General features: G+C 36.3%; 3 protein-coding genes across 6 annotated transcripts; 2 read left to right on the top strand and 1 right to left on the bottom strand.

Moving 5' to 3' along the window:
• The first annotated feature begins 1,098 nt into the window (after positions 1 to 1,098).
• LOC143469631 (vitrin-like) lies at positions 1,099 to 5,178 on the top strand. Of its 3 annotated transcripts, XM_076967386.1 has the most exons (14): positions 1,104 to 1,356; positions 1,428 to 1,489; positions 1,862 to 2,019; positions 2,208 to 2,325; positions 2,521 to 2,674; positions 2,755 to 2,833; positions 3,008 to 3,135; positions 3,287 to 3,392; positions 3,482 to 3,596; positions 3,697 to 3,761; positions 4,042 to 4,256; positions 4,359 to 4,637; positions 4,715 to 4,912; positions 5,039 to 5,178. In XM_076967386.1, the coding sequence occupies exons 1-11, from the start codon at positions 1,145 to 1,147 to the stop codon at positions 4,072 to 4,074; spliced, it is 1,230 nt and encodes a 409-aa protein (XP_076823501.1). In that variant the 5' UTR covers positions 1,104 to 1,144; the 3' UTR covers positions 4,075 to 4,256; positions 4,359 to 4,637; positions 4,715 to 4,912; positions 5,039 to 5,178. The 3 variants fall into 3 exon arrangements, with proteins under 3 accessions (XP_076823503.1, XP_076823501.1, XP_076823502.1); XM_076967387.1 differs by lacking the exons at positions 4,042 to 4,256; positions 4,359 to 4,637 and having other exon boundaries at positions 1,105 to 1,356; XM_076967388.1 differs by lacking the exons at positions 3,697 to 3,761; positions 4,042 to 4,256; positions 4,359 to 4,637; positions 4,715 to 4,912; positions 5,039 to 5,178 and having other exon boundaries at positions 1,099 to 1,356; positions 3,276 to 3,392.
• Positions 5,179 to 5,572: 394 nt separating this feature from the next.
• Positions 5,573 to 8,922, bottom strand: LOC143469630 (uncharacterized). 2 transcript variants are annotated; one of them, XM_076967385.1, is made up of 13 exons: positions 8,631 to 8,922; positions 8,501 to 8,562; positions 8,147 to 8,307; positions 7,721 to 7,838; positions 7,412 to 7,565; positions 7,249 to 7,327; positions 6,961 to 7,088; positions 6,705 to 6,810; positions 6,501 to 6,615; positions 6,336 to 6,400; positions 5,975 to 6,047; positions 5,822 to 5,910; positions 5,573 to 5,694 (listed from the first exon to the last, which is right to left on the bottom strand). In XM_076967385.1, the coding sequence occupies exons 1-11, from the start codon at positions 8,840 to 8,842 to the stop codon at positions 6,003 to 6,005; spliced, it is 1,245 nt and encodes a 414-aa protein (XP_076823500.1). In that variant the 5' UTR covers positions 8,843 to 8,922; the 3' UTR covers positions 5,573 to 5,694; positions 5,822 to 5,910; positions 5,975 to 6,002. The 2 variants fall into 2 exon arrangements, with proteins under 2 accessions (XP_076823500.1, XP_076823499.1); XM_076967384.1 differs by having other exon boundaries at positions 5,822 to 6,047.
• A 2,019-nt stretch (positions 8,923 to 10,941) lies between these two features.
• On the top strand, positions 10,942 to 15,677 carry LOC143469472 (integrin alpha-X-like). Its single transcript, XM_076967175.1, has 11 exons — positions 10,942 to 11,170; positions 11,286 to 11,356; positions 11,598 to 11,755; positions 11,873 to 11,990; positions 12,431 to 12,593; positions 13,456 to 13,516; positions 13,602 to 13,726; positions 13,867 to 13,972; positions 14,237 to 14,348; positions 14,481 to 15,008; positions 15,427 to 15,677. The coding sequence occupies exons 1-10, from the start codon at positions 10,971 to 10,973 to the stop codon at positions 14,657 to 14,659; spliced, it is 1,293 nt and encodes a 430-aa protein (XP_076823290.1). The 5' UTR covers positions 10,942 to 10,970; the 3' UTR covers positions 14,660 to 15,008; positions 15,427 to 15,677.
• Positions 15,678 to 16,368: the final 691 nt, after the last annotated feature.

The following is a 16,368-nucleotide window of genomic DNA, read 5'->3' as shown; positions in this document are numbered from 1 at the left end:
GCGTTTTATCAGTTTTGAAACTTTCTTTGTACTGTCGTACTAGACACATCAATTTACACAATAATGTACACAATGTTTGTAAAACTGCGATCGACGTGTCGCTGGCGTCTGTGCGTTCCTGAAGCTGAAATGCATGTGGTGTGTTGCATAAAATTCGTTTACTCTGTGCGATAAATATCCAAAGAACACTTGTATCAACATTTTTCCGTTCACTCGATATAGTAACCTTTGTCAGGTACTTTCTACTTGTATGAATGTGTACCTTTGATATATGTTTCTATTATATGCACCATTTAAGTGTTTAATCTGTTCATTTTTGAACCGCTCACCAAGTTCAATTTAACTCTCCACGACAATATCTCAAACAGGTTACATAAGGATAAGTTATAGCGAGTCTTTTCAATATGCAATGCTTTCTATTCTCCACGAGCAGATACAATTTCGGTGTGATAAAAATCTAAGCCGCCTTCGATTGTTAACCGCTTTTGAATGTGAGCCGCGGAAATGATGGTACAAAATTTTTTATAAGCCGCAATTGCAACCGAGACAATACGGTTATGGGTAAAATGTTAATTACAGAGTTACAAAGTTTCTCATTGCCAGTATAAGAGGTTACCCCAAGTAAGATTATAGGCATCACCAAATATTCATATTTTAAGAAAAATTCGTTTGTGAGACATAATAAGTAAGTACGCGAATGCCAAGTTTATTTGTTTGTTACTGTTGCTTGTATATTAAGTTTCTCTGCGCTATATCGTACAGATATATCAAACTACCAACCATAACAAAATATTTTTAGAAAGACGTGGATTGGCGGCAGGAAGTGGGCAATTTATGTTGCGAGCTCACCATTCATCTACAGCTGTATTGGATGAAAAAACTGAAGGCAAACAGAGGACAAAGGTCGAGGTAAAGTTATGCCTTCATTTCCTGTAACATCACGCTTCAGTTGAACTGGGATGGTCAATCCCAATGCGTATGGCAAAGTCATGATAATGTTAGTTTGCATTACTTTGCGTTTTGTTTCAGTTAGACGAATCAGCATGATTTTAGCCACAGCTGGCAAGATTTTGTTAACTTGAGAAATGATATTCAGTTGAACAAAAAAAAATATAGGATTTATCAGAATCATAAAATTTTAAGGATGACTATTCAAGTAAATTTGCTGTTTCTTGTTACACTGCTGTTGTTTGCCAATGGGTTTAACATTATAACGCAATTAGACAATGTCCAAGTTCTTCAGCATTCGTACAACGATGCAATGAATACCACTAATGGAACATCTGCGACCTACAATTTTACGATGACGTTTTTTGGTTACAAACTGGACATTTTGAAGTCGAATTCAAGCGAGAGGCAAGTCAATGAATGAAACAATAAACGTTTAAATTGTTAGTGAAGTGAAGTATATTTATGTTCTGTTTTAGGTTGTACGTCGGTGCCCCGAAAGCTTACAGGCCTCAACCTAGCCAACAACCTTCATCTGCAGGTATGGGCAAAGCTAATTACAACTATAGTATTCAATCGTGATGTCATTAATCTTTCTTTTTTAATTTCTTCAAATTACTCTTGTGGTGAAATTTGATAATTCATACACATGTCAATCGTCAATGTATGCTTGCATGATAAAAATCAATCAACCCCAAATAACTTAATGTGAAGGTATGGGTAAAGTTGGGTACAGTTTTAATTGCCCTTGGTTACTCTGACTGAATCTTTACGGAGTCCTTTAATGCCATGTTTTCATCTTAAATTTTTATGTTGATAGTTAGTTACTCGTACGCATCTTCACGTTTATTTGTTTGATACGCACTTGTGTTCCGTCAAGGAATCTTTTAACTGTTATAAGTTTGTTTTTCAGACGCAAACGGTGACATTTTATCCTGCTCTTTAAGCGAAATATTTTCTGCTCCTGAGTCTATGCTTTCGTCTTGTACCTCCGTTGATCCTCTACCAGGCTCTCAATTAAGTGATTCTGCCGGTCAGAATTTTGAAGTTGAGCCAAATGGCACCCTTCGTGTAAGCTGTTTGTGTTAAACATAGACTGTTAAACGTAGACCTACACTGAGAACTCATTAGATCAATTTTTTTAACTTAAACTTCAGACAACTGAAAATATTTTATTGAACTTGAACATTTTGTTTACTAAAGACCCGTTTCGTAAAGTCCAGTCGTTTATATCAGTTAATTAGCATTTTTGTACCCAGGCCTGTGCATATAAGAGACCGCAAAGCTGCCGAGGTAACGTTTTCACTCCTGGACACTGTTACACCAAGAGCATTGCTGGGACATGGGCACCAGACCCGTACACTAGAGATGCTCAACGTATGTATTTGGTTATAGGCATAGCAACAACTGATATTGTAGAAAATGTTTCTCATACGTTTTTCGAAAATATTCTGTTAGCTTAAATTTGCCCATCTTTCGGTTAAACAAGTAAAGGTTATTGTGCTAGTTTAACTACATATAGAAGTTGCTTTAAAACTGATTCGTTTTAACTTGTCAATTTATTTTTTCCAGTTTGCCCTGAAGTGGACTTCATCATCGTGTTGGACTCTTCCTTTTCTATCGGGTTGGAAAATTTTGACATGGTTAAAAATTGGACCAAGGAGGTTGTACGTCTCTTTGATATAAGTCAAGGGAAAACCCGAGTGGGTGTGAATACATTTTCAGGGTACGGCTTGGAGATAGGTGCTTATTTTGTATCTTTCCATCTGTGCAAAGACAATCTCTAAAATTATTTTGATTATTCAGGGATTTTAACTGCGTGGGGGAAAGTATTGTGCGGACATGGATAACACTGGGGCAATTCACAAATCAAACAGATTTCAAAGTAAAAACAAAATTTGTATTTTATTATTTATTATTCTTAATTGCACGAAAATATTTTAGTCTTATGATTCCCACGATATAGAACTGACCACCGCACAAACCTTCTAATCATCTTTCTTATGCAAGATGGCTTCATATAGTTATATAGCTTTTTATAAAATCTTTTTGCTTTTAGAACGCTGTTAATAACATCACCTACATTAACCCTGTGGCTACGTGCACTGCAACGGCTTTGAATTACACCGCCCCCCAGTTCTCAGACGGTAACAGGAGAAAAGTGATCATATTACTAACAGATGGGGTGTAAGTGTGAGATGCTGAAAATAATTCGACCATAACGTGTATTTGACTTTTATGCTCACAGATTGTTAAATTACACCACACGGCTGTGTGTTTCGACCTGAAATATTTTCTTTGTAAAAATTCCGCATTGTTGCTTTAAGTATGATCTTAGATCCAGTGAATCAGCCGAGCTTCCAATCACAGCTAAATATGTAAGGTCGCTTGGTATCTTCACTTTTGCTGTTGGAGTCGACGCCGCCAGAATAAGTGAATTGCAGGTAAGTTCGAAGACAATCGCCCAATCATGATGAATAGAAGCTCAGCCACTTTCTGGACATCCCTTGTAATAGAGTTGCATTTTACGCAGATTATAGCAACTGGCAGGAACACTTCTGAACGAGTTTACTTCACCTCGGACTTCGGTGCTTTGCTCAACATCTCTGAGGAACTTTTCATGGATCTGAGTTCGATAGCATTGGAAGGTATCACCTTGTGCTTCTCATTGCTGTGCTTCTACAACAACAGTTGTATTTGATATAAAAGAGTGATTTATGAAAATTCGGTAATGGAAATTCTGTTTAGGTTTTGAATCCACTTCAGTAAACTTCCGTGACGCGCAATATGGATTTTCAATACAAGTTGACCAGGTGAAAGTAACTGTACACACATGATTATATAACTTTTGATAATTAGACAAAACAATTTTTTGGCTTGGAAACCAGCTTTAACAGCAGAAAGGTATCAGTAACTTTGCATGTCGATGTGTTTGCTGGTTGGTTCTTAGTGTGCATGTGTGTATGTGCGCTTGTTTTGTTCGCTTGAAGATACGTCGACGTATTTTTTGTCTTGCGGTCCGGTTACAGAGCAACAATTAGAAATTTAGGCGATTATACAAATATAGCTTGCTGAAGTATTACGCAAACGCAGGTATGCGAAATGATATTACTTGCCACTTTCTGAAAGTCCCTGCTTCAGTGGCACCTATTGGATGCTGAAAATAAACTTCGGGACATGCCGAAGTGAGTAGTGTTGTATATTTGTAGCAACGAAATACAAGGGGTTCAAAGAACTATTTATTGCGTGGCGGCCGTCTTTATGCTTTTGGGAAGAGCTCGTATCTCACAATGGAGTCAGCTATCATCGTAAGCTGTAGTTTAGGCATGGTCTTGACTAAAGACCATAGTGACAAATAACAACTGGAACAACAAATAAACACAAACAACAACTGGAATATTTGTTTGCAGGACACACTTTAAACCTTCACGCAAATGGATACCGCGTGGACATCGTAAAAAAAATTAAAAAATACAAAAGCTAAAGTGTGTGATAACTCGAAACCAAGGATCCTTTGCACCTATATTATCTTTTTTGTGACCTCTGAGAACAACGGGCGCACAAGCAATAGATTGCGACTGCTCCGTGTAGCACTTTGTTCGTCATGGTGGCTGGTGAATTCAGGTCAGCTCCACCAACATGAGATGATACCAAGAATAATTGATCTCAAGGGTCATATTCAACTCAAGGTTGTCTTATATTATCTTCTAATGTTATCTTACTATCAAGTTATGTCGGTTGGGTCATCCTGAATTTATTCTTCCAGGGTTAAATTGACCTGAAACCGTTCGTCAGTGTCATGACATCGAGATAAAAAGAAGAAGTGACCCGGGCGTGATTTGAACTCTTAAGCACCTGATCTGGAGTCGGATGCGCTACCGTTGCGGAGTACCCTCACTAACTACGGAGTCGTCTTGTTGCCAAACTTTGTAACAGTATAAATCATGACGTTAAGGCTATACAGGTTATAGTTACATTAGTTAGTGAGGCAAGAAGACTAAGTTTTTTTTTACGATTATGCTAAATATTTATTTTCATTTTGCTTTAAAGTTCGTTTATGCCCTTCTTTCCCATTTCTCTTTCTCCCAAGGCCTGGAATCGAACCTGAAACGATGTGATGTAACGAATATAACCAACGACGATGCATCAGCTGTTAAGTTTAAAAAGAAGAAAGATATAATAATACGGCTGCAGAGGGATCTGAACCCACAACCTTTTACTCAGATTACTGTAAAAACTATGGCGAGCTACGACGCGACTAACGCAGTTGGCTTTAATCAAGACTCATATCATCAAAAGGCAATAGAATTTGAAAATAAACTGAAATTTTTCAGAAATCGATCTCGGAACATCAGTGGTTGAATCAACGTGGAACCTTTCGACAACTTCATAGCACGTAGAGTCTTAAACAAAATAGCAATGAAATTTGCCCAATATGAAAGCCTAAGTTTTTATCACTATTTTGGAGCGAAGTAGTGATGGGTTCCGAAAATTGTGAGGACCAATGCGGTGACATCCCTTGCATCGGTTTGAGGCCAGTCCTGCCATTAACTACATAAACAATTTCTATCTAACGTTTGCTGGACTCATTGAAAATAATATATCAGATATATCAGATAGAATGTCTATTCACAGCTTGAATTAAAGGCATATTACACCGGTGAACTAAAACACAAAAACGAGAGGAGAAGAAGAAGTGAACATCTTGTTGCATATAACGTCGCTACTTCAGAGCGAGAGAAATATCTAAAACAAAAAATGTATGAAAGATATGTCAAATTAATTCAAGGAAAGATATAAGAACAACTTAAAATTTTAAAAATACTCATATTCAAACAGATGTTAAACATTAGCCAATACAGAACCCACCAACCTACAGTAAGTGCTTCTGAAAACCAAATTTCTTCTACTGTTTGGTAGGGTTAATGTTTCTGCTTTTTCCTACGTTGGTTATTTTTAAAGCTGAAAAGAGTAAATGTATTACATGGCCTTTGTGTTCTCGCTGTAAAAATGCAACCCAACTTACTTTTGTATGCTCTGTCTTCAGACAACCTTCATCTCTTAGCGATGGCCGTTAAAATTAAGATACCGCCGAGTATCTGGTATATTTATATTTTTTTGTTGCTTGCATGACTTCGACAAGGTTCATTTTATTGGCTGGATTTGCTAAACCTCTAATCGCGTATTGTTATTGTTTTGTAACCGTACCTCAAGACAATATCATACATCGACAGATGCAAGCACACGAAACAAGCACACAAAACAGTGAACATGCCAACGCGCAAAACAACCGATATCTCTCTGTAATTGCTACTGGGTTCCAAGCCAGTAAATCGAGTATATCATAAACTGTATGACTAGGCCTATGTGTTGAAATATACTTTCACCTGGTCAACTTGTATTGAAAATCCATATTGCGCGTCACGGAAGTTTACTGAAGTGGATTCAAAACCTAAACAGAATTTCCATTACCAAATTTTCATAAATCACTCGTTTATATCAAATACAACTGTTGATTTAGAAGCACAGCAGCAAGAAGCACAAGGTGATACCTTCCAATGCTATCGAACTCAGATCCATGAAAAGTTCCTCAGAGATGTTGAGCAAAGCACCGAAGTCCGAGGTGAAGTAAACTCGTTCAGAAGTGTTCCTGCCAGTTGCTATAATCTGCGTAAAATGCAACTCCCTTACATGGGATGCACAGGAAGCGGCTGAGCTTCTATTCATCATGATTGGGCAATTGTCTTCGAACTTACCTGCAATTCACTTATTCTGGCGGCGTCGACTCCAACAGCAAAAGTGAAGATACCAAGCGACCTCACATATTTAGCTGTGATTGGAAGCTCGGCTGATTCACTGGATCTAAGATCATGGTTAAAACAACAATGCGGAATTTTTACAAAGAAAATATTTCAGGTCGAAACACAAGCCGTGTGGTGTAATTTAACAGTCTGTGAGCATAAAAGTCAAATACACGTTATGATCAAATTATTTTCAGCATCTCACACTTACACCCCATCTGTTAGTAATATGATCACTTTTCTCCTGTTACCGTCTGAGAACTGGGCGGCGGTGTAATTCAAAGCCGTCGCGGTACAAGTACCCATAGGGTTTAAATAAGGAATGCTACTAACAGCGTCCTAAACATAGCAAGATTTGTGAAAGGCAATGTAACTACATGATGCCACCTGCATAAGAAACGATGATTAGATTGTTTCGTGGTGGCTCTATACCGCGAAATTCATAAAATTAAAATTTCCATGGAATGAGGAAAGTTAAAAAGTTCGAATTTTTTTTTACTTCAAAATTCCTTTGATTTGTGAATTCACCCAGTGATATCCATGTCCGCCCAATATTTTCACCAACGCAGGATAAATCTCTGAAATCCCAGAAAGTTTCTTTTTTATTTTTTCTTTACTCAGACAGCAGAGTACAGATTTAAATCTTCAACTTCAAGCCGTACCCTGAAAATGTGTTCACACCTATTCGGTTTTTCTCTAAACTTATGTCAAAGTGGCGAGCTACTTCCTTGGTCCAATTTTTAACCATCTCAAAATTTTCCAACCCGATGGAAAAGGAAGAGTCCAACACGATGATAAAGTCTACGTCAGGGCAAACTGGAAACATAATTGGAGATGGTTAATAAATAATTTTTAGAACAACCTTTTTCTGGTCCAAGTTATAAAACGAAAAATACTTTTGATAAATCACGTATGTTTTACGACTTATACATGATTACCATTTGTTGTTACGCCTACAACCAAATACATACGTTGAGCATCTCTAGTGTACGGGTCTGGTGCCCACATCCCAGGAATGCTCTTGGTGTAACAGTGTCCAGGAGAGAAAACGTTACCTCGGCAGCTCTGCGGTCTGTTGTGTGCACAGGCCTGCATTGAGAAACAATGCTATAATTTAGCTTAATTTAACGGAACATCATAAAAGCAAGTTTACATTTTGCTCTAATAAACTCAACTGGCAATAGAAGTTAAAATCGAAAACTCATAAGGCATTAATGATATATCCTAACATGAAAACCGCTAACTGGCATGATAAGTTAAGAAGTTTTAATTAAAACAAAATCTCAACTGAAAGTTGAACAGACTTTTGGAGTTGTTTTGAATTTGCTAAAGTTTGAGTTTAAAAAACTTTGGTCAGAAATTTTGGTGTAAATCTAACTTAGCAAAAAGCTACTTGCACGCAACGCATTGTTAGGCTTAACAGCTACAGTCTGTCCCGCCGAATCACTTAATTGAGAGCCTGGAAGAGGATCTACGGATGTACAAGAAGAAAGCATGGAGGATGCAGGATGAAAATAACTTTTGCTTAAAGAACAGGATAAAATGTCACCATTTGCATCTGAAACATAAACTTAGTCTGTAACAGTTGAAACGTTTCTTGACGAAATAACAGCATGTACCATACAAATTTACATATAGAGTTGCGCAAGAATTTATCACAATTCAGCACCAAAAAAATAAAAAAAAATGAAAACAGAAAAATTAGTGTGATCAAGATTGAATGCTATAGTTGTAATTAGCTTTGCCTATACCTGCAGATGAAGGTTGTTGGCTTGGTTGAGGCCTGTAAGCTTTCGGAGCACCGACGTACAACCTAGAAACCCATACGTACTTTGTAACATACACTTGCAGTTTAAAATTTTACTTTTCAATTTTTTTCACCTGTCACTTAAATTCGACTTCAAAATGTCCAGTTTGTAACCAAAAAACGTCATCGTAAAATTGTAGGTCGCAGATGTTCCATTAGTGGTATTCATTTTATCGTTGTACAAATGCTGAAGAAATTGGACATTGTCTATTTGCGTTATAATGTTAAACGCACTGGCAGACAACAGCAATGTAACAAAAACTACCAATTGTGTTTGAAAAATCATTTTCAAACTTATAACAATCTAGTTTAATCTATACTCTTGTGGCCGACCTGGAAAAAATTGACCAATGTCACAAAAAAGATATCTACTGCGGTTTAAACTGATCTTGTCTGACAAGACATAAAACAATGCTAATTAACATTATTATCATTATCAAACTAAGCATTGACATTGACACTCAGCACGTTTCAATCGATACGTGATGCAACAGGAAACAAAATCATTGCTTACTCAGTCTTTGATCTCCAGCAAATTATTCAATTCTTTTTTATTTGTGTTAAGTTACGTTCATCAGTTGCGGCTGCAACATGAGTTAGCAATTTCCTGCCAATGAATCATGCAGTTATAGAAAAATATTTTGTCATGGTAGACCTATAGTTTGGTATGTCTTTAACAAAGGCTTGAAATACCAGTAACTGTAAGCAAGCGTAGGCTATATAAAATATTTGTAACTATGGAAACAACAAAAGTATACCTTTATGCTTTGAATATTGGCCTACAGTGAAGGAAATATTTTCTAAAATATTCTAGTTAGCCTACTTTAAAAAATTTATTTCTGTCAAAGGAAAGTTGAAGTTTATCATAACAACTAACTTTATTTAAACTTCATCAAACTTCTAAAACATATTACCTAAACAAAAGACCAAATAATAGGCTATGATAAGTCAAAAAAAGCAAATGGCAACTCAATACAACAAACAAGACCTCAACGGGCTAAACAAGGCTACAGGCGTACCACCGACGTGCTCGGGTCCCAACACAGGCACATTCCATGATTAAACACAAAACAAAACAAAACAAAACAACAATTAAATTCACAACAAAAGCAAGTTATCTTCTAATCTGGGTGTTATCCATTATACCATTCTTTAATAAGTCCGCATTTACTGGCTGATTAAGAGCTAAAAGTCCATCATGAAATATTGTATTTAGTCAAATGGTTTCGGTTTTGCCTCAAATAATCGGAATATGGTCTGGAAAAATTGTAGCTCCGTTATATTAGATTGATAAATGGGTTAAAACATTTGCTCGTTAGATGACGCCACGCAAATAAAGTTTCTGTCCCTTAAAACAGGAGAGAAAACATCCAAAACTTCTTAGCAGATACTGACGACATTTCAGCATTACGTCATTATCGGTCAGATCATCATCTGCGTCTAAAGCGGAACGCGATCTTCTTCTACAGACGAAAGTACAACAAAAGCAGCAATACGGATTTTTCACTGGATTGATGACGCTTCAGCAACAACACATTGGACTCGGTTCCGACACAAGTTTGTATTCTCTGGAAATTAGTACGGAATAGAAGAAAATATGACGAAATTCCTCATTCTTTTCTGAAATTTGAAAATCCTATGACCTTTTGTTCTTTTTGCTTTTACCTCATTTCATGTTTTAGCTTTTCAAAATAATCTGGACTATGTGTTGAGTTGTATTTGAATAAAATCAGCATATAATCGCCTATTATTATCCTATAAATATACTGCATAGACTTAAGGTATAGATGCTAGAACCGTCGGAAACCCGAATGTTCATAAACTATGTTAATTAAGTAAAGTGTAGAAAATATAACAATAAAATCAATTTACATATGGCGGCAAATTTTATAAAATTTGCATATTCCTGAAAATTTTTAAATAACTAACTTAGATAACTTTACGTGATAAGATTATGTTTACATAAACCATGGTTAATTAAAAAACGGTTTCGAAACACTTGTTATGTACTGTAACGTTGAAACATGCTATGGCTTACTCACATACCGTATACCCAGTGGTAAATCCATATAAAGAATATCACATGTAGACGACATAAAGATGTATTTGGAATCAACTATACTGTGTATACTATACTAGTACTTTGCTAAACTATACTATATATATATATATATATACTACTATATACTAAACTATACTAGTTTACGCTAAAAATAATAATCATGTCCATATAAGGTCAGTCGAGCAACTGTAACACTTCAGTGAATTTGTAAACTTGAATAAAAATTATGCAAATAAAGTCCTAAAAATAAAAAAGGGTTTGTTGGTTTTTCAGTTTTATCTACATAAAACAACGCGTCAACAACAGAAATTCATCATTGAACAAGTGACTACGAGACCCCACAAACAAAACGATGTTTCCTTTCAACTTTGAGATTTATTTCTTACTAATTTTGACAAGCTCAGTTTGTGGCTTTAACATTGCCGTGGACGAGAATTTGATGAGAATTATAACGCCGCCAGCAGATTCAACATCAAGTGAAACCTCTACCGCAGAACGTAGTGCTGGAAAGTTCTTCGGATACCAAATAAAAAGTGTTAAAGGAAATACAAGGTCAGTGAGAAAATAAGCGCTTTTTATTGTGATGTTAAGCTGAAATAAATCAACGTGGTAATATTAACTGCGATTTGAGTTTGATGATGAACACAATGATATATACTGATCACAGCCTTGTAATCGGAGCACCCAAAGCAAATGGCACAAGATTGGCCTCGAAACCACCCATTGGTTCTTCAACAGGTTTTTGTATCGCTTCTATTCCTTGAACGTTATAAAAGCATGGTCTATCGATAAGGCAAACATAAAGTTGCTTAAACTTATTCGGTTTCAAGTAACAGGTCGACAAAAATGTTTTCAAAGACGAAAAAAATGGCGACCAAGTTTAATACTTTAACTAATCTAGGCTCATTGTTAAAAAAGAAATCTTAAACTTGATTAACTAAATATATTCAACAACATTATAAGTAGAGAATGTTTCTAGATTACAAAGGCGAAATTTTCCAATGTCCATTCTCATTCAACCCGAGATTAACCAGCGAAGGTGGAAGAGACTGTTACAAGATCAGAGATGTCCCAGAAACAAAAGCAGGAGATTCGCTTGGACAGAAGATCGAAATGGCCGCTGACGAAGACTTAATTGTTAGTGATAAACTGATAACTTTTCAAAATTAACACAAAATTTCATGACACAATACTTTCGTGCGCAATGCTAATAACTGAACTCAATCCTTTCCCACTGTTGAAAATAACACACAGGTTTGTGCATCAACAAGACGCCAGGAATGTGGAAACAGGGAATTCTTTCCAGGTTATTGCTACCGTTTAAAATCAACAACTGGCCGGTGGGAGAGCGACCCAAAGACCATCGCCAATGGTAATGAGTTTGGTTGGATTTTGAATTATATTTGTGGCATATGATTATACAGCTTAATATAAGTTTCTTGTCTTCAAAAGTTTGACCTTAACTGGTCTTTCCTGTGTCTATCAACTTTATTGTGTTTGGATAGGTTTTTAGTTTTTAGTAAAATTTAGCTTGCGTAGAAAATTCGTTTAAGCTTTAAATTAACAGTTCCAAAGTGTAAATTGTTTGAACAAGGAAATCACACACAATCGATGACACGAAGCGAACAATCGTTTATGTTTACGATATATGCAAAGTACAATAACATACCAGGAAGTAATAACTTGGCACTTCATCAAATATCAAAGACTGTAGTAGACGGTCTTGTATAATTAGATTTAAAATTCGTCTCACAAAAAAACCTATGATTACCTATAAAACCTATATAATTCTATTGAACTATTTTATCAAAGCCTGTCCAACCACTCAAAATGTTGATCTGATTTTTCTGCTCGACGCATCTGGATCGATTGGATATGACAATTTCAACTTGGTGAGAAAATGGACAAAAGAATTTTCGAGATATTTCCGCATCGAGGACGGTTCGACAAGGATCGGTGTCATCACCTATTCAAGGTGAGCATAGCTAACTAGTAAAACCAAACTTCAAAATCGTCCTTCTTTTCCTTCAACTTCAAATTCCTTCTGTATATACATATATCTATATTAGCAAATTGCATATTCTATGATTTATTTACGTCCTATCTCGACCTATTTTGAGATTCAACTTAAGAAATTAATATAGTGGGAATTCCAAAAACAAGTTGTCCTTAAATTAGAGAGTAGTTGTTAGTCAGCACTGTTCACACTGAAGAAAGGATTTGAATGACATTGTACTAATATGTAGTGCTTAAGAAGTTACTGCCATAAACAAGTGGAACAAAATTGTAAATTTATCGCTTAATTATGACGAAGATGGCGGCGGCACCTAGTGCTGTTGGGAATATGTACGCAAAGCTACAGCTAACTCTTGGCTGTTGCCGCTTGCCTAGTCTGGAATTGGTAACTGGTAACTGGCACCGTAAAAACAAGAATGCTTTACCAGTTCATGTTCAGTCAACTGTCAAATTCCTATACTCAAAAGTAAAGATTACTTACTGCTAATCTACTACTTATGAATACGTATTAATTAACCCTATAGTTAATTCAAACCTTGGTTAACAAGTATATCGTTTTATATTTTGATCTCATCATAGCCGCCATAATCGTCATAATAGGCGGTCAAACTTGCGATACAATTTTGGTAATAACTGCTTAACCAATACGTGTTATTAAAAATCCTTTTTACCCTTATACCCTAAACCCTTATACAGCCGTTGCTGATAACTTTCTTTGGTTTAAGGCAAGCGTATTGTGGATTTATCTTTTAAAAATTTACTTTATTTCATGATAAATATTCGTAAACGTAGAAATTCATCTTCATCCTACTATTATACAGTAAAGACATGACCACCGTGGAAGTTACTCTTGGTCAATTCACGGATCAGAGGAAATTTGAGGTAAGTGGCAACCTTGTTTCGTAAATTACTTAAAACTATTCAGGATGGAGCTTACAGAAATATTAGTTCTTGTTTTGTATTTCAGGCAGCCGTGGATGCTATTGTGTACGATTATGGTTCCACATATACCGCTGCGGCCTTGCGTACAGCAGTTGGTCAATTCTCAACATCAGATCGACAGAAAGTCCTCATTCTTTTAACTGACGGAGCGTAAGTATTTATGCGTTCCTATTATTTTTGTGTGTTCTAAGAATACTAATTGGACGCAGCTGTTAAAGTTCGCTTTATACGTAAACAAGCTTTGATGAAACAGCAATATAATATTTACTTTTGCTTTGCTCTCGCTACAGGTCATCAGACTCAAATAAATTAAGTGGTAGCGCTGACTATGCAAGATCGTTGGATATTCTGACGTTTGCCGTTGGCGTTGGAGGTGCCAACATCAATGAACTACGGGTAAGCATTTGAAGGATATATTGCTTTATTTTTTCTTAGAAAGCAATTTTTAAATACAGATTCTTAAAATATTTTCCGGAAATTTAAAACTTAAAAACGGCTACACGTCAACTATTATTGCTTTCAACGTTTGATTTCTGCCCTAACGCCCTCTATATGCAAGAGTCTAAGACTTGTTCAATCATTCCATTCATAAGTTTAACTAAGTCGTTTCTCATCAGACTTGTGGCATCGACGTTAAAATTCAACTTTCGTGTTTTCCAGACAATTGCCACAGGCACGACCACCAACGAACGAGTTTACTTTGCAGTAAACTTCGATGCTTTATCGGAGATAGCTGGTCAATTACAGACAGACATAAGCACAGTATTAGAAGGTATATGACGCTGATGCCGAATTCCCAAAATTATTGTCCGATTTCACCCATTTTGAAGTTCTCCATCGATAAGAGAGGACGTTTTCGATTAACAATAAAATAAATGCACTTAAGCAATTTTGCCATGATTAGGTTCGTCAAGTTCTGCTGACGTTTTGAACGAGTTATGGAACGCTCAATACGGATTCTCCATCAAGCAAAATCCAGCGGTAAGTAGGATAGTTGACAAGTGGGTTGTCTGTGTTGGTGAGAGTATTATGTGTATGTGTGTTGGTCCTGGTGACACGGAACGTGTTATGTCCTATTGTTGATTTCTGTTGCTCGATTTCACGGAAGTACCGTCAGTTCGGAAAACGTCAATGCTATAGGAAAAGCTACAGTATAATCGCGCAAAAATATAGGCTTTCTGTAGAAAGCGATTTCTTACAAACTTCACAAGATTTATCAGGAGTATCCTGCCAATGAAATTACAGGTAAGTGGAATATACCGGAGAGAAACAACCGACACCGAAGGTAGGTACATTTTCATTTTGTTGAACCGTTTCACTCGAAACTTTAACATCTTCTTGTAATACCAGGGATTTGGTTACTGCCCGTTCCAAAGACCTCAACAACGGTAATTTGGCTTTTACCTTCCGAGAAATTGAGCTGCAAAAGATGGTCAGTTCCATTGTTTTAAGTAAAGCTTATAACTATAACATGGCTATAAACTTTGTCTGCGGTGTTCACCGATCCGGTGTTCAATGAAATAGCTACTGTTAATTTGTCATTTTCACGTAGAATATACAATTTAACAACAACTCCGCACATTGCACAGCTAGAGTGTGAGCTTTATTGCGACTATTTGGCACGAGGCATCACCAGAATATTATTAAAAATGCAAATGTTTTTTGCAGCGTTAGAAGCACTTTACAGTAGTTTTAAAGAATCACACAATAAATTTTCTACTTGATGGTTTGAAATCGCGCCTTTATGGATAAATAGTTCTCTTTCCTGATTATTTCCAAATCTTCGACTGTAATCGTCGAATTCAAAAACAAAGGATGTTTCAATGAGCGCAACTCTATTTGTTTGACAGTATTGTTCCTCGAACAACCGGAAGATGTCGCCAATGAACAAAAGGAGAGATAGGAGAAGATAATGAGAAATGCAACACCTCTGACCTACATATGCAAAATCAAGTGAAATCGTTAAATGTAGTTGAAGCTCAAAGGCTGCTTGATGCAATATTCTTCCACTCACGCTGATTTACTTGCATAAGTGTTTTACCGTTTATTTTGTTTTCATTATCTGTGCAACCTTTTGATCGCAAAAAAACGGTTAATTAGATTTTTTAAGAAGACTTATTCACTCAGTCAAGGAGACGCAGAAATACATAAATTTTTCATGTAACAGATAAAATTAAAGCTTCGTATGAAAGACGAATTGATGAGTTGTATTTAGGACACAGAATGCAACAAAGATAGTGATATAACTACTATAGGAAAAAAAGAAAAGACACAGATAAAATGATCGTACCGGTAATCAATATGGTCAACATTATTCCGTCATAAAGCAGCTTTTAACACAAGGTTGAAAAACTTATAACTAAAATGCTTGCTGTATCCGTAATTTTGTGCGTTGGATGAGTTCCACCACGCGCCAATGTGCATGTTGTATCACTGGTGTATTTCAGTATTGGGAAGAATGCCTCGTTCATGGCGCTGTTGCAAGCTGTTGTTTGAAAAGGCTTCTCCGAACTACAGGTGAGATGGATGTCAACATAAAACGCGTCAACGTCGATAAGTAAAGTTTGTTTTGTCTCACCTTTTCGAGTAGGACATTTTTTGTTATATCTTTTATTCCACAATACGACAAATCCTGAGCTCTTTATCATATAACAGTAAATACCTTTTACTTCTCGGATATTTTAACTGAGTCAAGTTGTTTCTGTTGCATTGTTTCTTTATCATCAAATCATGTTTTTATTACGTCACATAAATTAGAAGACCTCACCGATACAATGGTGGCCAATATCTTC

Source organism: Clavelina lepadiformis, chromosome 8 (assembly GCF_947623445.1).
Source record: "Clavelina lepadiformis chromosome 8, kaClaLepa1.1, whole genome shotgun sequence".
Lineage (NCBI taxonomy): Eukaryota > Metazoa > Chordata > Ascidiacea > Aplousobranchia > Clavelinidae > Clavelina > Clavelina lepadiformis.
This window is presented reverse-complemented; position numbering and strand designations above follow the sequence as displayed.